The 24,315-nt window shown below is 40.1% G+C and overlaps 1 protein-coding gene across 4 annotated transcripts in view; it reads right to left on the bottom strand.

Annotated features, from left to right (window-relative positions):
- SUFU (SUFU negative regulator of hedgehog signaling) overlaps nt 1-24,315 on the bottom strand; it is an 87,586-nt gene that overhangs the window by 57,320 nt on the left and 5,951 nt on the right. For all 4 annotated transcript variants that reach the window (XM_087725759.1, XM_014073177.2, XM_087725758.1 and 1 more), the window contains exons 2-3: nt 23,074-23,208; nt 15,729-15,865 (exon numbers count right to left, since the gene is read on the bottom strand). In XM_087725759.1, the coding sequence (XP_087581885.1) occupies nt 15,729-15,865; nt 23,074-23,208 (272 nt within the window). The remainder of the gene's footprint in view (nt 1-15,728; nt 15,866-23,073; nt 23,209-24,315) is intronic.

The following is a 24,315-nucleotide window of genomic DNA, read 5'->3' as shown; positions in this document are numbered from 1 at the left end:
GGATTGCCTGCTGGATGGTGCGGGAGCTGTGGGAGGGGTTGTGGGGTCTACGGTAGCGGGGGAGGGCCGGAGCATTACGGTCACTATGGGGAGGGGCAGGTATGACGGGAACTTCAGGGCTGGCCATTACCAGGGAAGGAGGGTTTGCTACATCACAGAGATCCCTCCTTCCGGCCCTGTTAGTTCCACTCCAGGGCCAGGTGACAAGAATTGTCAGGGCCCTGGTCTCAGGCTGTTGTTGCTAAATGCCAGGTCTGTGGTTCACAAAGCTCCCCTTGTCCGGGACCTAATTTTAGATGAGGGGGCAGACCTGGCATGTATTACTGAGACCTGGCTGGGCCCAGAGGGAGGAGTCCCCCTCACTGAAATGTGCCCAGAAGGTTTTCAGGTGCTTCATCAGCCGCGATCCCAGAGAAGGGGTGGAGGAGTGGCTGTCATCGTCCGAGGGTCTTTAGTTCCTCGTAGGATCCCTGCTCCGGAGTTTGTCGGGTGTGAGTCCCTGTTGATGAAGCTGGACCTTGGTGGTCAAGTGGGTCTGTTGCTAACGTACCTACCTCCCAACAGCGTTGCAACAGCCCTCCCCTCGCTCCTCGAGACAGTAGCCGAGTTGGCAGTGGAATTCCCCAGGCTTATGGTTCTGGGGGATTTCAACCTGCCTACACTTGGTGAACGCTCTGATGGGGCGCACGAGTTCATGGCTTCCATGACAGCCATGGACTTGACCCAAGTAATTCGAGGTTCAACTCATTCAGCGGGTCACACACTTGACCTTGTATTTCTGTCGGAGCAGTGGAGATGTTGAAGGGCATTAAAACCTTGCCCTTGTCATGGTCTGATCACTTCCTGCTGAGGCTTGACTTTCGGAGGCCAATCCCCCACTGTAGGGAGGAGGAACCGATTAGGTGGTTCCGCCCCAGGCGCCTGATGGACCCAATGGGGTTTCAGACAGCGCTTGGAGAAATACCTGACACTATCGTCCACAATCCGGTGGAGTCTTTAGTCGCTGCTTGGAATATAGCGGCGGCGGGGGCTCCAAACCGGATTGCGCCTTTGGGATCTCTTCGAGGCGGCGGATCCAGGAGGGCTCCTTGGTTCACCGAGGAACTCCGGGAGATGAAACGCCAAAAGAGACGCCTAGAGCGCCGCTGGAGGGCCAGTAAATCTGAGTCAGACTGAGCACTGATGAGAGCCTTTATTAGAGCCTATCTCGTGGCAATACGGGCGGCGAAATGTTCGCATTTTGCCGCCCTTATTGCATCCGCCGAATCGCGCCCAGCCGCCTTGTTTAGAATAACCCGCTCCCTCTTGAAAGGGAGGGATGCGGGTGACCCTCGTCTACAGGGTAGAGCTGAGGAATTTGTTCAGTATTTGACGGATAAAGTCGCTCAGATTCGGACAGAGCTGGACTCCAATTGCACGATACCAGCCGAGGTACCGGAGGAGGGTCTTGAGCATGCTTTATGGATTGAGTTTCAACGGGCTTCTCCTGATGAAGTGGACAAGGCCATGGGAGCGGTGAGTGCCTCCACTTGTATACTGGACCCGTGTCCCTCCTGGCTGGTCTCGACCAGCAGGGAGGTGACACGCGGCTGGATCCAGACGATTGTGAACACCTCTCTCCGGGAGGGAATCTTCCCACCCCTCCTAAAGGATGCGGTGGTGAGACCCCTCCTGAAGAAATCATCTTTGGACCCAGCCATTTTGAGCAACTATCGTCCAGTCTCCAACCTTCCCTTGTAGGGAAGGTTGTTGAGAAAGTGGTGGCCTCGCAACTCCAACAGTCCTTGGATGAAGCCGATTATCTAGACTCTTTTCAGTCGGGTTTCAGGCCTGGTTACAGCACGGAAACTACTTTGGTCGCGCTGATTGATGATCTCTGGCGGGCCAGGGATAGGGGTCACCCCTCTATCCTTGTGCTTCTTGACCTCTCAGCGGCCTTCGATACCATTGACCATGGTACCCTTCTGCGACGGTTGCGAGAGGTGGGGGTGGGAGGCACCGTTTTGCGGTGGTTCTCCTCCTACTTCTCGGACAGGTCGCAGTCGGTGTTGGTCGGAGGGCAGAGATCGACCCCAAGGCCCCTCAAGTATGGGGTGCCGCAGGGTTCGGTCCTGTCCCCCCTCCTATTTAACATCTATATGAAGCCGCTGGGTGAGATCATACGCCGGCACGGGATTAAGTATCACCAATATGCAGACGATACGCAGCTGTATCTGTCTGCCCCGTGCCAACTCAGCGAAGCAGTAGAAGTGATGTGCCAGTGCCTGGAGGCTGTTAGAGTCTGGATGGGAGCAAACAAGTTGGCACTCAATCCAGACAAGACCGAGTGGCTTCTGATGTTCCCTCCCAAAGATTGTCCAACTGTTCCATCTTTCAGGCTGGGGGGCGAAATTATACGCCCCTCAGAGAGGGTTCGCAATTTGGGAGTCCTCCTGGACCCACAGCTGACTCTAGTACACCATCTGTCGGCTGTGACCAGGGGGACCTTTGCCCAGGTTCGCCTGGTGCACCAATTGCGACCCTACCTGGATCGGGAGGCCCTTCAGACAGTCACTCACGCCCTCGTGACCTCAAGACTGGATTATTGTAATGCGCTCTACATGGGGCTGCCCTTGAAGAGTGTTCGAAGACTCCAATTAGTCCAGAATGCAGCCGCGTGAGCGATTGTGGGTGCACCAAGGTACACCCACGTTACACCTATCCTCCGCGAGCTGCACTGGCTACCTATTAGTCTCCGAATCCGCTTCAAGGTGCTGGTTGCTACCTATAAAGCCCTACATGGCATCGGACCTGGGTACCTGAGAGACCGCCTCCTGCCGATTACCTCTCTCAGACGCACAGGTTGGGTCTCCTCCGGATTCCATCTGCCAGCCAATGTCGGCTGGCGACTCCCCGGGAGAGAGCCTTCTCTGTTGCAGCTCCAGCCCTCTGGAATGAGCTCCCTGTTGAGATCCGGATCCTTACTACTCTCCCGGCCTTCCGCAAAGCCACCAAGTCCTGGCTGTTCCAGCAGGCTGGGGGAGCTGAGAAGCATCTACCTCCATAGAAATTGTGAATGTTGGTTTTGTTTTTAATATGTTGTCTTTGTCTTGTTCCCCTCCTTTCCCTTGTCTTTTGTGAGCCGCCCGGAGTCCTCCGGGAGTGGGCGGCATACAAGATAGATAAATAAATAAATAAATAAATAAATAAATAAATAAATAAATAAATAAATGTGTAGCTTATTAAGTCAAACATTCAACCAGGCTAGAGCAGGGGCCACCCAATAGCCAGCAATGAGGAGGAAAAAATCCCTCCTATTTTTAAAAATCCAACTGCCAATCTGCAGGCCAGGGGCCTCCCTGTGCTGAGGCTCAGGCATGGAGACCTAGAAGCCAGCGCCGCTAGAGAACGATGAGGGTGGTCTGGAAGGCAGTTGAGGGATGGGAAGAGCCCCCGCTGACCCCATAACCACCCAGCGGCAGCCCAGTGAGACGGGGCTGAAGCGGAGGCCAAGGCCTTAAAAGGGCGCGAAACTCCCAGCCTTAAAATGGCCGCCGCCACAGCGTGAGGGGAAAGAGGAGAATGATCGTGAACACGTGCGGCTGTTCCGCAGGCCCCAATCGTCTCCGTGGCAGATCTCCACGTTTCCTAGGGCCCAGGAGCGAAAAAACAGTGAGAAAATAATAAATTTGACCAACCGCAGCCTTGCTGCGTTCCCTGGAGCCGTCTGCCGCCCGCCGCGCCTCTAATTAAACAAGCGGCATGCCTCCGAAGCCGGCTGCAGCGTGCGGCCTGGAAGCACCCCCCCCACAGCCGTCTGCCTCCTAGCCTCACATGAGGCTTCAAAGCAGCAATCCAAGCTGCTACCAGAAGGGAAAGGAAAGGAGAATAGAAAAGGTAGAATTGAAGGGAAAAGACAGTTTGGAGAGTCCAAGTTAGGTAAAATTAAATAAAAAAACCTGGAGCTCACAGAGAAACAATCCGATCGGGCTGGACTGAGAATTTTTTCTGGAGGACGTGGCCACGCAAGGAGGCGTGGCCAGGGAAAAGACTTCTCAGTCAAGGGCAAGCAGACTGTGATAATACCCATTCTTGGACTCTCCAAGCAGTGTGCAGGAGAATTGTATCATCTTCCAATATTATCATTCAACCCAAATTGTATCAAAATTCTAAATGTCCTAAAGGAATGGAAAGCAATTAAGAAGAGATAACAACAATTTTAAAAATTACAACCTCTTATATGAAAAATATGGATGGATGCTATGATTTTTACTTTAAATCAATTAGTGAATATACTAATAATCTTTATTGTTAGCTCTGTTAAAAGGTAAAAGGTAAATATTATTTTCATAAAAAAAAGGTACATATAATTTTTTTGTTGCCACCCACATAACAATTACGCATTTATTAACACCTTGATTTGGACCACCAGCATTTTTAATTTTTAAGATATGTAAATAAATTTAGGTTTATTGAAATTCAATGAGCATCACTGAATGTTATGACACAAAAAACCCACAATTAGTCTTTATAAATATTTATTATTAATAAATTTGATATGCAAATTTTAAAGTCAGAATAGAACAAAGAATTGTAGATCCCAATTTGTTAAAATATTGGAAACTGATAGATGAGGGGAAAATTAAAATCAGACAATAGGGAGGAGCTATTGCAAAAATAAAACTGGAACTATAGTGACAATTAAAATTAGAAAGGAAGCCTGGTTCTGTTGAAGCTGGTGAAGGTTGTAATCTTAGAGCACAACTTGATTCTTAGCTGTCACTGGATTTGCACATCATAGCTGAGGTGAGGTGTAATATAATTATAGTGGTGCCAGAATTACTCTGCAGACTGAAAAACTGGATTCTGAATTAGTCACAATATTCTGTGGTGACATAAGCTTTTATTTTGGAAGTTTAAAGTCCTTATGACTTCCAATAAATGCTTACAAAAACCACTTACCGTATTTTTCGGAGTATAAGACACACCTTTTTTCCTCTAAAAAGAGGCTGAAAATCTGGGTGCGTCTTATACATCGAACACACATTGATGCCTCCTGAAGCTCTGCCCCTTCACCAAAATGGCCGTGCATACCCTTATGGAAGCTTTCAGAGTTCCTGGGGGCTGGGGAGGGCAGAAATGAGCAAACAACGGGTAGTTTTTTGCCCCTCCAGTCCCAGCAGCACTCTATAAGCCTCCATAAGGCTATGCATGCATTTTTTTGACAAAAAAAGGGCACTTTTTTTTGGCCCACCCACCCCTGCAGGAGCACTCTGCAAGCCCACCCCCAAGGCTATTCATGCCTTTTATTTGCAAAAAAAAGGGCCATTTTGGGGAGGTTTGCAGAGTACAAAACCTTTTCCCCCCATTTCGGAAAGCTGCTTAGTTAGAGTAATTGATGAGTTTTAGGTGCTACAGGTTGTCAGCGATTTCCTTCTCCAGCACATGGATAAATACACCTGGAAACATCTACCTACCTACCTACCTACTCTCTCTCTCTCTCTCTCTCTCCCTATCTACCTACTGTATTAATCTCTCTCTCTCTCTCCCTCTCTCCTTCTCTCTCTCTCTCTCTCTCTCTCTCTCTCTCTATCCCTTTATCTACCTACCTACCTAGTACCTACCTACCTAACTACTCTCTCTCTCCCTACCTACCTACTGTATTTCTCTCTCTCTCTCCCTTTATCTACTTATATACCTACCTACTCTCTCTCTCCCCCTATCTACTGTATTTCTCTCTCTCTATTTTTCTCTCTCTATCCCTCTACCTACTAACTTACCTACTCTCTCTCCCTATCTACTGTATTTCTCTCTCTCTCTTTCTCTCTCTCTCTATCCCTTTATCTATCTACCAACCTACCTACTCTCTCTCTCCCCCTATCTACTGTATTTCTATTTTTCTCTCCCTACCTACCTATCTACACTCTCTCTACCTACCTACCTACCTACCTACCTACCTACTGTATTTCTACTGTATTTCTCTCTCTCTCTCTATCCCTTTATCTACCTATCAACCTACTGTCTCTCTCTCTCTCCCTATCTACTGTATTTCTCTCTATCTCTCTCTATTTCTCTCTCTCTATCCCCCTACCTACCTACCTACCTATACACACTCTCTCCCTACCTATCTACTGTATTTCTCTCTCTTTCTCTCCCTCTCTATCCCTCTATCTACCTACCTACTTTTTTAAAAAAATTGCCTCTTCAAAACCTGGGTATGTCTTATACTCTGGTGCGTCTTATACTCCGAAAAATATGGTTCATGTTAGAATGTTACCTATCTTTTACTGCATTATATGAGAAAATGTTTAGTATAAGCAACAGAACCAAAAATATTATTTTCTAGAACATGGGTGTCAAACTTGCCATGTCATATTGCCGCCATGTGACATTTCGTGACATTTTTCCCATTCGCAGAACTGAGGTGCTTTATGTTGTTTGTAATACTTTTGTTATTCAGTTATTCAACTATACAATATTTTTACAATAGCATTTTCAATATTCTTGTATTAAAGTCTACTTCCAACAAAGATGCCACAGATTCAAGTAATAATTGAAGCAATTTGAATGTGTTTCCAAAGAACTGCACCCCCAATACTTAAAATGATCAAGATTACAATTCACTTGAATGCAAAATTAAAAAGATTAACTCAATAACTACTGAAAGGTAAATTTGAAACATGAACTTCTTGTTCAGAGGTCAAAACAATCATTACTTCAACATATACTTGGTACACAGGAAGAAAATACTGCTGCGGCTTGAGAACACTGAATCACAGAAGGCTACTGCTATTGAGATTCAATGTAAAAACAGATAAAGCTTTTGAAGCAAAAGCCAATTTAAATAGTACAAAACATCCAGGGTTTTTTTTTATGTGAATGCCATAAAAAGTTCAGTAAAAGATAGGAATTGCCTATTAGCTGACTATAGAGACTACAAAGTAATAGATACCAAAATGGGATTTAAAAGAAAAATACAAAATAAAAATATTTATCTGAATAAAGCAAAAGTAATATAAGAACGAATGAGATTTCTTAGCACATGAGGCTTCAGTAAAAGAAAGATGTCTTCAGATGAAAAATAACTAATTTCTAACCAATAATTAAGAAGAAGGGTGGGAACTGATTAATTTATTGGTTGTTGGGATTTTAGTTGATAATATAGAAATCTCAAACTATCAGAGAAAACCAATTTGTAAACAAAAATAGACAGCAGAGACATTCTAAGTTGAAAAACATGCAGTTACAAAACTACTACAAAATGTAATAATAATAATAATAATAATAATAATAATAATAATAATAATAACTCCGCCGTTGCCGGTCCCAAGCCCGGATGAGAAAGGAGGAAGGTTGGGATCAGGTTGGCATCTGGTCCCGTAAAAAAACCCCCCGCCAACCCATACAATATGGTGAAAAAAACGAATAAGAATTCCATACCGCATCGGTCGTCGCGCGGGTTAACAAGGGCCGCGGCGGATGTTGGGGTCCCTGGACATCCGTCGACAAGTGGGCTACAAGTGGACCAGCCAACAAAACGACAAAAATATAGTGCAGATGAAAACCGTGCCATAATGGCCTGTTACTACAACTCAGAGCCAGAAAAAAGAGGATATTTAAAGCGAATGTATGAATTATGGAAACAACAATATCCAGATTCAAATGTTAGTGAACAACGACTAGCAGATCAAAGGCGATTTATTATACGGAATAAAGTGTTTAGTGAAGTTGAACATGAGGAAATTCAGGCAAATTGCAAAACCCAAAAAACAATATCACAAGCGGAAATAACTGATATTCAAGACACAACTAAAGACACTATAGTAGAACTCCCAGAAGAAGCTCTTGGGGAGGAAATAACATCACCACCACTAGAACCAGTTATCATTGAACCAACTGATGAACTAACTCAAAAACAAAAAGAATTGAAGGATAAGATCATGGAACATTTTCTGCTTAATGAGGAAAGGCAACGTTTACCATCACTAAAAACTGTGCCTAAGAAAATTTTGGCCCCTATCATGAAAATGGTTAATGCAGTGTTTTCAACAATTGAACCGGGATCCATCTTGGAAACAAACCAGTTAATGTACAGCGCAGCTGTAATAGTCACTAATGAACTAGGCATTAAAATTAAAGTACCTAGTCACACAACAGAAAAAGCACCAAAGCCAAAGTGGAAAATCCGTTTAGAACAAAAAATCAAAAAATTAAGGGCAGATGCTAGTAACTTAAAGAACATGCATGAGCAACGACTTAAAAACAACAAAATCATAGATCGGCTAATCATAAGATATAGATTGGATACAAGAAACATCAATGAAGCTGTAGAGATTGTAAAACAGCAGATAACAGCAACAGCTAGAAAAATTGAAAGATATGAGGCACGAATCATCCAATATAAACAAAATCAGCAATTTCGATCAGACCAACGGCGTTTTTATCAAAGTCTTAATATGAATGGTGACACCAAAAGTGAAAAACCAGAAAAGCAGGCCACAGTTGAATTCTGGAAAGAATTGTGGGAAAATGCAAAGGACTACAACAAGGAAGCAAAGTGGATACATGACTTTGAGAAAAGCATTGGCAACAAACAAATGCAAGTATTAGAAATAACAACTGAGATGGTCAAAAATCGAGTTAAAAAGGTAAAGAATTGAACATCACCTGGAAAGGACCAATTACATGGTTTCTGACTCAAATATCTGACCAGTTTACATGCAATATTGGCCAGGCAACTGAATGAAATTTTACAAAAGGGCCAAATTGATGAATGGTTGACAACTGGAAAAACATACTTGATTCAGAAAGATCCAACTAAAGGAACAACACCTGAAAACTATAGACCAATAACATGCTTGCCAACAACCTTCAAATTACTCACAGGCATTATTGCAGATAACATGAGGGATTATTTGGAAACAAACAACATCTTGCCAGTAGAGCAAAAAGGCAACAAAAGAAGGAGCAGGGGCACAAAAGATCAGCTTCTAATTGATAAAATGATATTAGAAAATTGTAAGAACAGAAAAACGAACTTGAATATGGTCTGGATTGATTACAAAAAGGCATTTGACTCACTGCCACATAGTTGGATCATAAAATGCTTAGAAACAACTGGCATTAGCAAAAATATTACATCCTTTACTGAAAAGGCAATGAAACAATGGAGAACTGAGTTGGCAGTAGGGAATGAGAGCTACGGAATGGTTAATATCAAGCGAGGAATTTTCCAGGGTGATTCACTTTCACCTCTTCTCTTCATCATCGCAATGATCCCACTATCAGTAATCTTAAAAAAAATGAAATTAGGCTACCAAACAGCCAAAAAAGCTGAAAAAATTTCGCATTTACTATATATGGATGATTTGAAACTCTATGGAAAGTCAGAAATAGAAATCCAATCATTGACAAATACAGTCCGAGTATTCAGCACCGATATTTCAATGCAGTTTGGCATGGAAAAATGCGCCACTGTATCCATAAAAAGGGGCAAAATCACTGCATCTGAGGGAGTTGAAATGCCCAATGGCCAACTAATTAAATGCAAAGAAAATGAAGCCTACAAATACTTAGGCATTCTGCAGTTGGATAACATCAAGCATGGAGAAGTAAAAACTATTGTCAGACGAGAGTACACCAACAGAGTTAGGAAAATTTTGAAATCTAAATTGAATGGTGGAAATACAATCAAAGCCATAAATACCTGGGCAATACCAGTTATAAGATACACAGCTGGCATAGTTAACTGGACACAAGCTGATTTGGACCTTTTGGACCGAAAAACCAGGAAGCTAATGACAATGCACTACAGTTTACATCCACGTGGTGATACTGATAGACTATATCTGCCCCGAAAATCAGGTGGCAGAGGATTATTACAAGTGAAGCAAACAGTTGAAGAAGAAAAACATGCACTGGCTGATTATTTAAAAGAAAGTCAAGAACATCTATTAATCGAAGTAAAGAACAAAAATGTACTGAAGGCCCAACAGACAAAACAAGAATACAGAAAAGATGTGATAAAATCAAGAATGGAGAGTTGGCAGAATAAAGCACTGCATGGTCAATTTCTGGAAAAAATAAAAGATAAAGTGGACAGTGAACAAACTTGGTTATGGTTAAAAACAGGTACATTAAAAAAAGAAACAGAGTCACTAATCCTGGCTGCGCAAGAACAAGCTATCCGCACAAATGCCATTAAGGCCAAAATCGAAAAATCCTCTGATGATACCAAATGCAGACTTTGCAAAGAAGCTGACGAAACTGTTGATCACATACTCAGCTGCTGTAAAAAAATCGCGCAGACTGATTATAAATTGCGGCACAATTCAGTAGCACAAATGATCCATTGGAATTTGTGCAAAAATTATAATATTAAAACAGCAACAAACTGGTGGGAACATCAGCCTGAAAAAGTCACCGAAAATCAGATGGTCAAGATCTTGTGGGATTTCCGTATACAAACCGACAAAATACTGGCGCATAATACACCAGACATCACACTGGTTGAGAAAAATAAGGTCACAATCATAGACATCGCAATACCAGGTGATAGCAGGGTCGCCGAGAAGGAACATGAAAAAATCGCAAGATACCAGGACTTAAAAATCGAAATTCAACGACTATGGCACAAACCAGCAGTGGTAATTCCAGTGGTAATTGGCACACTGGGTGCTATTCCAAAAGCACTGGAATTACATTTAAAACAGTTAAAAATTGACAAAATCACCATCAGTCAAATACAAAAAGCCGCACTGCTTGGATCTGCACGCATATTACGAAAATACGTTACGACGTCCTAGGCCCCTGGGTGGGGCCCGACTAGTAACCAATGCCAAATCCGGCGAAACAACTGGCCGCTGTGATACAATTGTATAATAATAATAATAATAATAATAATTCCAATAATCTTGGAAACAAACCAGTTAATGTACAGTGCAGCTGTAATAGTCACTAATGAACTAGGCATTAAAATTAAAGTACCTAGTCACACAACAGAAAAAGCATCAAAGCCAAAGTGGAAAATCCGTTTAGAGCAAAGAATAAAAAAATTAAGGGCAGATGCTAGTAACTTAAAGAACATGAATGAGCAACGGCTTAAAAACAACAAAATCATAGATCGGCTAATCAGAAGATATAGATTGGATACAAGAAACATCAATGAAGCTGTAGAGATTGTAAAACAGCAGATAACAGCAACAGCTAGAAAAATTGAAAGATATGAGGCACGAATCATCCAATATAAACAAAATCAGCAATTTCGATCAGACCAACGGCGTTTTTATCAAAGTCTTAATGTGAATGGTGACACCAAAAGTGAAAAACCAGAAAAGCAGGCCACAGTTGAATTCTGGAAAGAATTGTGGGAAAATGCAAAGGACTACAACAAGGAAGCAAAGTGGATACATGACTTTGAGAAAAGCATTGGCAACAAACAAATGCAAATATTAGAAATAACAACTGAGATGATCAAAAATCGAGTTAAAAAGGTAAAGAATTGGACATCACCTGGAAAGGACCAATTACATGGTTTCTGGCTCAAATATCTGACCAGTTTACATGCAATATTGGCCAGGCAACTGAATGAAATTTTACAAAAGGGCCAAATTGATGAATGGTTGACAACTGGAAAAACATACTTGATTCAGAAAGATCCAACTAAAGGAACAACACCTGAAAACTATAGACCAATAACATGCTTACCAACAACCTTCAAATTACTCACAGGCATTATTGCAGATAACATGAGGGATTATTTGGAAACAAACAACATCTTGCCAGTCGAGCAAAAAGGCAACAAAAGAAGGAGCAGGGGCACAAAAGATCAGCTTCTAATTGATAAAATGATATTAGAAAATTGTAAGAACAGAAAAACGAACTTGAATATGGTCTGGATTGATTACAAAAAGGCATTTGACTCACTGCCACATAGTTGGATCATAAAATGCTTAGAAACAACTGGCATTAGCAAAAATATTACATCCTTTACTGAAAAGGCAATGAAACAATGGAGAACTGAGTTGGCAGTAGGGAATGAGAGCTACGGAATGGTTAATATCAAGCGAGGAATTTTCCAGGGTGATTCACTTTCACCTCTTCTGTTCATCATCGCAATGATCCCACTATCAGTAATCTTAAAAAAAATGAAATTAGGCTACCAAACAGCCAAAAAAGCTGAAAAAATTTCGCATTTACTATATATGGATGATTTGAAACTCTATGGAAAGTCAGAAATAGAAATCCAATCATTGACAAATACAGTCCGAGTATTCAGCACCGATATTTCAATGCAGTTTGGCATGGAAAAATGCGCCACTGTATCCATAAAAAGGGGCAAAATCACTGCATCTGAGGGAATTGAAATGCCCAATGGCCAACTAATTAAATGCAAAGAAAATGAAGCCTACAAATACTTAGGCATTCTGCAGTTGGATAACATCAAGCATGGAGAAGTAAAAACTATTGTCAGGCGAGAGTACACCAACAGAGTTAGGAAAATTTTGAAATCTAAATTGAATGGTGGAAATACAATCAAGGCCATAAATACCTGGGCAATACCAGTTATAAGATACACAGCTGGCATAGTTAACTGGACACAAGCTGATTTGGACCTTTTGGACCGAAAAACCAGGAAACTAATGACAATGCACTACAGTTTACATCCACGTGGTGATACTGATAGACTATATCTGCCCCGAAAATCAGGTGGCAGAGGATTATTACAAGTGAAGCAAACAGTTGAAGAAGAAAAACATGCACTGGCTGATTATTTAAAAGACACTCAAGAACATCTATTAATCGAAGTAAAGAACAAAAATCTACTGAAGGCCCAACAGACAAAACAAGAATACAGAAAAGATGTGATAAAATCAAGAATGGAGAGTTGGCAGAACAAAGCACTGCATGGTCAATTTCTGGAAAAAATAAAAGATAAAGTGGACAGTGAACAAACTTGGTTATGGTTAAAAACAGGTACATTAAAGAAAGAAACAGAGTCACTAATCCTGGCTGCGCAAGAACAAGCTATCCGCACAAATGCCATTAAGGCCAAAATCGAAAAATCCTCTGATGATGCCAAATGCAGACTTTGCAAAGAAGCTGACGAAACTGTTGATCACATACTCAGCTGCTGTAAAAAAATCGCGCAGACTGATTATAAATTGCGGCACAATTCAGTAGCACAAATGATCCATTGGAATTTGTGCAAAAATTATAATATTAAAACAGCAACAAACTGGTGGGAACATCAGCCTGAAAAAGTCACCGAAAATCAGATGGTCAAGATCTTGTGGGATTTCCGTATACAAACCGACAAAATACTGGCGCATAATACACCAGACATCACACTGGTTGAGAAAAATAAGGTCACAATCATAGACATCGCAATACCAGGTGATAGCAGGGTCGCCGAGAAGGAACATGAAAAAATCGCAAGATACCAGGACTTAAAAATCGAAATTCAACGACTATGGCACAAACCAGCAGTGGTAATTCCAGTGGTAATTGGCACACTGGGTGCTATTCCAAAAGCACTGGAATTACATTTAAAACAGTTAAAAATTGACAAAATCACCATCAGTCAAATGCAAAAAGCCGCACTGCTTGGATCTGCACGCATATTACGAAAATACGTTACGACGTCCTAGGCCCCTGGGTGGGGCCCGACTAGTAACCAATGCCAAATCCGGCGAAACAACTGGCCGCTGTGATACAATTGTATAATAATAATAATATAAAGTGTTTAGTGAAGTTGAACATGAGGAAATTCAGGCAAATTGCAAAACCCAAAAAACAATATCACAAGCGGAAATAACTGATATTCAAGACACAACTAAAGACGTTATAGTAGAACTCCCAGAAGAAGCTCTCGGGGAGGAAATAACATCACCACCACTAGAACCAGTTATCACTGAACCAACTGATGAACTAACTCAAAAACGAAAAGAATTGAAGGATAAGATCAAGGAGCATTTTCTGCTTAATGAGGAAAGGCAACGTTTACCATCACTAAAAACTGTGCCTAAGAAAATTTTGGCGCCTATCATGAAAATGGTTAATGCAGTGTTTTCAACAATTGAATCGGGATCCATCTTGGAAACGAACCAGTTAATGTACAGCGCAGCTGTAATAGTCACTAATGAACTAGGCATTAAAATCAAAGTACCTAGTCACACAACAGAAAAAGCATCAAAGCCAAAGTGGAAAATCCGATTAGAACAAAAAGTCAAAAAATTAAGGGCAGATGCTAGTAACTTAAAGAACATCCATGAGCAACGGCTTAAAAACAACAAAACCATAGATCGGCTAATCAGAAGATACAATCAAGGCCATAAATACCTTGGCAATACCAGTTATAAGATACACAGCTGGTATAGTTAACTGGGCACAAGCTGATTTGGACATTTTAGACCGAAAAACCAGGAAACTAATGACAATGCACTACAGTTTACATCCACGTGGTGATACTGATAGACTGTACCTGCCCCGAAAATCAGGTGGCAGAGGATTATTACAAGTGAAGCAAACAGTTGAAGAAGAAAAACATGCACTGGCTGATTATTTAAAAGAAAGTCAAGAACATCTATTAATTGAAGTAAAGAACAAAAACAAGAATACAGAAAAGATGTGATAAAATCAAGAATGGAGAGTTGGCAGAACAAAGCACTGCATGGCCAATTTCTGGAAAAAATAAAAGATAAAGTGGACAGTGAACAAACTTGGTTATGGTTAACAACAGGTATATTAAAGAAAGAAACAGAGTCACTAATCCTGGCTGCGCAAGAACAAGCTATCCGCACAAATGCCATTAAGGCCAAAATCGAAAAATCCTCTGATGATGCCAAATGCAGACTTTGCAAAGAAGCTGACGAAACTGTTGATCACATACTCAGCTGCTGTAAAAAAATCGCGCAGACTGATTATAAGTTGCAGCACAATTCAGTAGCACAAATGATCCATTGGAATTTGTGCAAAAATTATAATATTAAAACAGCAACAAATTGGTGGGAACATCAGCCTGAAAAAGTCATTGAAAATCAGATGGTCAAGATCTTGTGGGATTTCCGTATACAAACGGACAAAATACTGGCGCATAATACACCAGACATCACACTGGTTGAGAAAAATAAGGTCACAATCATAGACATCGCAATACCAGGTGATAGCAGGGTCGCCGAGAAGGAACATGAAAAAATCGCAAAAATACCAGGACTTAAAAATCAAAATTCAACGACTATGGTACAAACCAGCAGTGGTAATTCCAGTGGTAATTGGCACACTGGGTGCTATTCCAAAAGCACTGGAATTACATTTAAAACAGTTAAAAATTGACAAAATCACCATCAGTCAAATGCAAAAAGCCGCACTGCTTGGATCTGCACGCGTATTACGAAAATACGTTACGATGTCCTAGGCTCCTGGGTGGGGCCCGACTAGTAACCAATGCCAAATCCGACGAAACAACTGGCTGCTGTGATACAGTTGTATAATAATAATATCTGGATACCACTATTCAACTGAAACCAGTATTCAACATCTTTATTCCTAAATCATGAACAGTTTCCAGATTTCTTACTAGTGCAAGTGATAGCCTCTAATTTGTTTTATCAAAATAAAAAATATGAGTTTCATCTTTCAGACAAATTAAGCAAAATTCAAATTAATGAAATATCTATGAAAAAGGAGCTAGAACCAGAGCTAATTATTGGGGGGGAACCCCTAGTTTAAAGTAAACATTTAAATTATACCTGATTGGAAGACATATCTGGCTAAGCCTTGCATTAACTCTGCTGGCCAAGTGGGTGGTGCAGATTCTCCAGTTTCACGCTTAAGTCGAAATGTCAGCTCAAATCCAAAACCACTTGGCCCATCTGGTCCAGTAAACCTGAAGGAAATTAACCACAAAAGGTTTCATAAGAAAGGTTCGGAATATAAGCTTAGAATTCCACTGTTCATTTATTCTACTTATTTTACTAGCATTCCTCTGTATCAATACAAATTCACAGTAGTTTATCAAAAATCTACAAAAATATTGATAAGTTAAAATATGTGCAATACACATGAATAAATAAAAACTATTAGTAACTAATGAAAGTTAGAACAATGGAAAGCTAAATTATAATGACGGTAAAAATAAAACAAAGCTTAATTAAACAGTATCTGTCAGTTTAGAATGGCTCCCAAGTTTCAACGGCATCCCATCAAGAAAACTGCAGATTATAAAAGTGGATGAGCTTAGAGGAATTTATGCAGAACATTTACTTTTTATCTACTAATAACTTTGATAATTCATTAGTTTCCATGCTGCTATAAAATGGTTATTCATCCATTAGATAGAACAATCTTAGATAGAACAATTCTATCAATAGTTACTGCAGCAGACAAAATTGCAATGACTTAGTTCTTCAGCAAGAGGACTTTTCTCTATTCTACAAAGATACCAAGTTCATTTTATATCAAGATTTTAAAAGTCATGAAATTAGTGCTTTGATCTTTAAAGGATACGTGTAGCTGTATCCATTTAGTCCAATGAAGATCAAATTAACAATCAAGCAATCAAATTAACAAACAGATTCTCTGATTCTATGGATTTAGAAGGAGGAAAGGGTTATAGATTTGTAGCCCTTCTGGATTTTCTACAAGGAAGACAAGAGCTAGCTCTTATGAATTTCTAAGCAACAATAGTTAATCTTTATATTGTACAATGACTGCAAATGCCACTCTTGTCCCTCTAGCTTAAATTCAAGTTTCCCAAATCATACATTTCTGAAAATTCGACAAATTCATGGAATCTGCCACTATAGCCAAATGGAATATTGAGATAACAGGAGTAGAGAACATTCTTTTTCTCAAGAATTGCATTGCCTTAGGAAAGGATTGTTAGAGGTTGAATTGCAATGTCCATCCCTATCAGGGGTGGGTTTCAACCGGTTCGCGGCGGTCCCTGCAAACCGGTTGGTCGCCGAACCCAGAAGTAAGTAACTTCCGGGAACGGCAAAGGGCGCGCCCGCTCGCAGTCCTTACCCGGTTTTGACGAGTTCTGCGCTTCCACGCATGCGCAGGACGCATACAGCGCCTGCGCGATCGTCCAGGATCAGCTGGAGTGTCACACAGACGCTAGTACGCATGCGTGCACCGCACGCGTGCACGAAGACGCCGCCGGCCCCGTTCCAACCGAACCAGTTGGAACGGGGCGAGAAACCCACCCCTGATCCCTATTATGTCGAAGTATGGGTACAGTAGCCTGTTCTGACTTAAATACAAATCTAGGTTAAAGACAGACTTAGGAACAAAACTTGTTCTTAACTCGGGGTTTGCTTGTAGAAAGAAAGCACAATTGTCTTTAATATTCCAAAGTGGCTATGTTAGGGGGAGGAGGGGATGATGAGTTCACTACTAGCAAGCAGAAGTCACATATAGCTGTCAAACCTCCCAGGGGTTAATACAATTAAGGACTTGATAAAAGCAGAAGTGGAATTCCTAATTATCAGTCCCCCAGCACTGCTGTGCTCATAGTATCTTGGGATAGCAAAAAGATGCAAAGAGGAAAGAATTCAAAGAAAGGAAATCAGGAAGGAACAGAGGGCCAATGTGCAATACTGAAAAACGATAAATGAGAATCTGTCTATCTTTACTGTTTTTAATAATTTTAATAATTAGCTTTTTCCTCTCTCCCTGCATTATATTGGAAAATTGTTTTACACTAGAAAGGAGATTATTCCCCAAAGAAGCAAATGCAGATACTGTATGCTGCAGACTGATTTTGCCCTGAGCTAAATTTAGTCACATTCCTCTTATTAAAAACAGTCCTTTTAAGTTCAACTACTGTGCTATAAATATAAAGCAAGTATCTCTCCATGCTTTTAGAACAAACAACAAAAAGTGTTTTTTAATAATGTCAGTGTATTTTAGATCCAGGAACTGTGTATGGGTTTAAGTAGTTCATGTCAGCTTCTTTATAGGTGGGCTGTTTCTCAAATTAGCTACCTCAAACAATTGACTTTTAAAGCCAAGCATACTCCATCAGACTAAAGCAAAACAAAAAATGAAGGTGGTCATGGCTTCCAGGGCGGTCTACCACCAACAAAGAACAGGAATGTGCTGAAATGCCTTGGTGGAGTGCATAAAAGATTCAGGTTTTGTAAGATATGTGGCCAAAGGTTTAAGATATACAAAACTACACCAAAACAAATGGGTATGAATTGAAAACATTTACATTTCACTTTATTTCTCCTTGAAACAGAACTGCAACAACTACGTATAGAGAAAATGAAATAAAAAGTTGTGGATAATATATTCTGAATTGCAAAACAAAGGGTAAAATAGGCACTGCCAGCTAAATGATGATTACATTACTCTGTATTTAAAGCTTCAAGCCTGCTACTGATACAGTCAACCAAATATTTTATTTTTAACAAGACTAATTATATAATTATAGACAGACAGACAGAATATATGTATATGAATATACTAACTGAATATTTAAAAAAATTAAAGCAGAAACCAATTTGATAAATTGATATAATGACAAATTGATCATAATAACCAATTTCATTGTATACATGACGTACAATGACAATAAAGACTATACTATAATGTTCTTTTTTCTCAAATACTCAAACACATCACTAGGAATTCTTGCACATAACAAGTTATTAATCATCAGCTTTAAAACATATTATCACAGATATGTTACAGCTATTCCTCAACTTACAACAGTTTGTTTAGTGACTGTTCAAAAGTCACACAGCAAAAAGGTGGTAAAATTTATCACAACTCACTTAACGACTGCATCATTTTGCTACTGAGGTTCCAGTCTCAATTATGATTTAAGTTGAGAACTATCTATACAACATCAATAACAATTGCACACGCACAGCTACATAAGTACCGTGTTTCCCCCAAAATACGACAGGGTCTTATTTTCTTTTGCCCCACGAAATATGGCCTTGGGCTTATTATAGGGGGAGGCTTATTGTTTTGGGGTTGCCGGGCAGCTGCTCCCTTGTAAGCGAGCTGTAGGAATGCGCTCTATGGTTGTGGGCTGGCTGCTGGAAGACTCTCTGTTCGGAAGATTCTCTGTCCGGCAGCTGGCCCACAACCATAGAGCGCACTCCTAGAGCGGCCGCTGCTGGAAGACTCGGCAGCTGAGTTTTGGAGTTTGGAAGCTGGAGAAGAAGTTATGCTCGGAGTGCGGCGATGGCTGGGCCAGAGCATGGGGAGGCATGCGAGCTGGGGGCGGAACAGGCACTTGCACAACCCCCCTCTCCAGCCGGGCAGAGCTCCATGCACTGACCTAGGTGGTATCCCAAATGTGCCAAGCCGCGGGAGCTGAGGAGCGGCAGAGCGCCACGTGCATTGGCGCCTTGGGGATACTCCCTAGGTCAGTGAATGGCGCTCTGCCCAGCTGAAGAGGGGGTTTGCCGGGCGGATGCTCGTGAGCGTGATCACCTCATGGCTGCTTCGCCCCTGTGGCTGTGCCTGGATCTTCAGGAGCCCACTCGCAAGGGAGCAGCCGCCTGGCAACTTCCCCCTCTGTCCAGCCCAAATGCCACTCCCCAACCTAGCGGTATCCTGAAGGTGCCAAGCAACGTGAATGCCTTCCCCCCCTTCCACAGCTTGGCGCCTTGGGGATACCTCTAGGTCAGTGAGTGGAGGGGAGTTGTCCAGGGGGCTTATTTTCAGGGTGGGCTTATATTTTTGCCCATGTGAAAAATGTGGCAAGGCATTAGTTTCAGGACAGGTCGTATTTTCGGGGAAACATGGTATAATTTTAACAAGATAGTTCTGTCTGGGATACATCACTTGCAACAAAAGCAGAGCCAAATCTGTAACACTTTAGATTAAGTGCTTTACAGCTATTGGTGTCTGGCAGATACATCACACTTAGTGTAATGTGCCACTGCATTGCAACAATGATTTATGGTTTAAGATTACCCATGAAGCAAATCACTGTGTCCATGCCACAAATCACTGTTAAAATAAATTATAACTTAATAAACTGAATCATGCCAAAAGTCATTTTATGTAGTATCATCTACATGTTAGTATGTTATCTATGAACAGGCAGTAATAGTGACAGAATATAAAATACAGATTTGTATTTTATAATAAGTAAGTAATATTCCTAGTAAGACCTGGAATATTGCAACCAATTTTAGTCACCATATCACAAAAAAGATGTTGAGACTTTGGAAAAAGTTCAGAGAAGAGATGATCAAAGGCCTGGAGATTGAAACATATGGGAAAAGCCTGCAGGATTTGAGTTTGGCTAGTCTAAAGAAAAGAAGAATTAGGGATGACAAGATAGCAGTATTCCAGTACTTGAGGGGCTGCCACAAAGAAGAGGGGGTCAAATTATTCTCCAAAGCACCGGAGAACAGGACAACAAACAATGATTGAAAACTAACCAAAGAGAGAAGCAAACTGGAATCAAGGAGAAACTTCCTAACAGTGAGGACAATTAACCAGTAGAACAGCTTTCCTCCAGAAATCGTGGATGCTCCATCACTAGATGTTTTTAAGAAGAGTTTCTAGACTCTAGACAGTCACTTATCTGAAATAGTATAAGTTCTCCTGCTTGAGCAGGGGGCTGGACCAGAAGACCTCCAAGGTTCCTTCCAACTAATTCATTCTAATTCTAATTCTAACTCTAACTTTTAAACAAGAAAACATTCAATTGACAATTACAATTAAACTTCATGATGAATCCTAATTTCACACTAAAATTTCCTTCTAAAGTATTTCATAACAGTAATAAATTACAGCAATTGTTCACACCCTAAAAATGATACTTTAAGCCCCAAATAGACAGTCCCTTTGAATTATATTGCACAGAACTATTTTTTTGAACCTGTGTTTGCGCTCTATGTTAGTGCTTCCTAATCTTCTGATTTCATGGATTTTTGAGTATTCTATTTATTATTTTTTTAAATACTGCTTCCTGTACAATTCTCATCTCAAAGCATCTTATAGTACAATTATTAAAACAATACATACAAAATAAAATATATTCATTAAAAGTGTGATGAAAATGAAAATAAATAAATCAGAAACCATTAATTTAACATTCATGCAGGGAAAACTTGGGCAAAGAGATTTGTCTCCAACAACCACTGGAAAGATATGGAAACAGGAAGGATGCTTAAATCAGTTTATGGCCAAATAATTTTATATATGAAAGTTACTTTGGGGTGATTCATATACACACCAAGTCATGCATGTTATGAATGTTTAATTCACAAATCTTTGATAACTAGTTGTTTTTTAGATACAAACTAAAAGAATATTGTTCTGCATTACTCAGATTCCTGCAGCCCCAAAAAGCTTGTTATGAATTTCATTTTTTGCCATGACTAAAACATCTGGAACTGTTAAAGAATTCATTTTTGCCAAAATATGGAAGTCAAAACATTTCAGATTTTCTTCTACTAAACTGGGGCCAGTCCAAAAGGGATCAACAGAATTTCTTGTATGCAATTTTTGAGATGGAAACAGGAACACATTTCATTTCATAAACTCCCCTACAATAGGGAGGATGGGAATCCATTCCAATAAAAATACCACTTCAGAAAAGTCATGCCCATTTATTACTGAAAAATAGCACTCAGCAATTTTTGGCCAACACACCAGGATCATATCCTGGGTAAGACTTCATCCTTATATGCAATATAGAGGCTAAGCTAGCTAAGCTACCTATGTTTGGCAGTTTTCAGCCAAAACAAGATACAATATGAAGAATCAGGAAATCTATGGCTTCTACTGTGTTACATTGGAAAGCTCTGTTGCAAAGTAAAGCATCTCAGTCAAATGGCCATCTAGGCTCTTCTTGAATACACCCAGTGAAAAAAACTCACCCCCTCTAGCTATTTGGAGCCACCATGGAACTGCTCTTTCTGTCAGGAAGACCTTTCTAACATGTACCATATTTTTTGGATTATAAGATGCACCTGACTATAAGACACACCTAAATTTAGAAGAGTAAAATAGCAAAAAAGGGGGGAGGGGGTTGGCCTCCCTGTGCCTCATTTTTGGCCCTTTTGGGGGCCCTTTTCCAGCCTTTTTCTACCCCTTTTCAAGACTTTTTGGCCCTTTTGAGCTTTTTTCATCCCATTTTCGAGGCTTTTTTTCAGCCGGTTTTCGAGGCTTTTTTCGGCCCGTTTTCTAGGCTTTTTTCATCTCATTTTCGAGACTTTTTTCAATCCGTTCTTTTTGGGGGGGGAAATGGACCAAAAAAAGCCCCCAAAACGGGCCAAAAAAGGCCCGATAATGAAGAGAATACAAAATGGCTGGTGGGTGGGCGGGGCTTCTTTAATATTTGGTCTATAAGATGCACAGAAATTTTCACCCCCTTTTGGGAGACAAAAAAGTGCATCTTATAGTCCGAAAAATACAGTAATTGGAATTTCCCTTGTTGTCATTTTAATCCAGTACTTTCTGTTCTCTACTCTAGAATGAGACACTACAAATATTGATCTTCTAAATAACACCCTTTTACGTATTTGAAGAGCGGTATCATGATTTCCTTCTGTCAACTCAGGGCTAAACTATCATATACCAAGGCAGGCACAAATTTAGTTGATGTTTCCTAGAAATTTAGTATGACTAAAATAATCCATATATTTTAGAGGTGGCCGTTTTAACTGTTGCTATTCTATGAGCCAAAAAGGCCAATTCCTCAATTGTGCTACAAAAAAATTATTTCAACATGGTACCTCCAACTCTCAATCTTCCCACTGGTCCCAGTGATTCAGCAATACAACAATTGCTGAAAAATTAAGCTGTACCAGCAGTTATATCATCTCTATAGTAAATATTTTTGGCTATGAAATTGCCAAATGCCACATAATTTTCTTTCCCACTTGTACACTCACAAAACTTCATTGATCTTGTTCAAAACTTCCCATTTTTTCAAGTAAAAACAGAAAAAAGTATAAAAACTGATGATCTGAGATTCTGGAAATTTAAAACTAACCATTTCTTAACTGAATGGACAAAATGAGTCTTTATTTATTTGCATGTATGTTTGTTCTACTGTATTTCCAACTACTTCAGAAAACAACGAATTATAATACATAGAAATTAAAGACTTACTCGTGCACTCTGTTATCACCATACAAGTCACTTAGTCCAAAGCTTACATAATGCCAGTGCTCAGGAACATTTTGATTTGGACTCCCCAAATTCCTGTACATGCTAACATAGTCCAGAGGATCCGGTCCACCTAACCTATTTTAAAAAGAGAAAAAGAGAAATGAAATTGCTTTCATCCAGTTTTGGGAAATAGTTTCAAGTAAATGGGTTTACCTCCACTCCACATTATTACACCACTTCCTTCTGAAAACAGTTAATGCTTCTTTTTGAAACTAAATCAGAACTTTGCCTGATGTCATCATAACTACATAGCTGTTGTCATAGATCTTAAAAGTTCTATATTGCTTGGCTTTAATATTTTTTTCTGTTTCAATACTGAACAAATTACAGGACTGCAAACGACAAATGAACATAATTAAAATGAATATTTTCATCTGAGAGCATCATAATTTTTCATTAAAATTGTTAATAAAATATGTTTTTTTCTCCATAATACTACCCATGAACACCTTACATTTATTTAAAAATATAATGTGCCTTTGTGGAGTATTTATCTAAAGATGATTCAGGCACTGGCTAGATTCACATATTATACCAGCCATGGTTTGTTTATAGTTTGCTGATAAGTCAGAATTAGTTGGTTGCATGCACCATGATAAGCCTAAGAAAAACAAATCAAATTAGAGCACAATTTAGAATACAATATAAGTGTGGACCTAGTTAATGGTTAAATTCAGTAAGACCTATTTAGATAAAGAAATACATGTCATCCTTATCTTTCTGCTATTAAGGTAAACTTGTGATTTATTAAGATCATGTCTTATTAATAAAACTAGCCAAGCAACTAGTTTTAATAATTGCAAACTAATAACAAAAGGAGCCAAACTTAATCATTGCAAACCAATAAAAAACCAAGTAGCATATTTTGTTTTTGTGAAACACATAATAGTAATCACCACCTTTATCAAAATTAGTGATATATGCCATTTGTTACCCCAAACTGGTAAATAACTTTTCTTTTTCAAAATTAGAAATAAAGTGGATATCAGTTCATTTCATAGATGTATGGCAAGAGATGGATATTTTATACAAGACAACTGCAAGAACAATTTCCATACTAGAGTTAATATAGCCTAGTTTTCAACATGATGATGTCCGAAGAGAAATACAATAAACAATGAGATAATCACAGGACAAGCTCAGAGCTAAGTAGTTTCCATTTTTGTAGAGCAAAGTTGAAAC

Source organism: Thamnophis sirtalis, unplaced genomic scaffold (assembly GCF_051295495.1).
Source record: "Thamnophis sirtalis isolate CommonGarterSnake01/CBP01778 unplaced genomic scaffold, rThaSir2_p1.2 scaffold_11, whole genome shotgun sequence".
Lineage (NCBI taxonomy): Eukaryota > Metazoa > Chordata > Lepidosauria > Squamata > Natricidae > Thamnophis > Thamnophis sirtalis.
The sequence above is the reverse complement of the archived record's forward strand: the minus strand, read 5'-3'. Positions and strand labels throughout refer to the sequence as shown.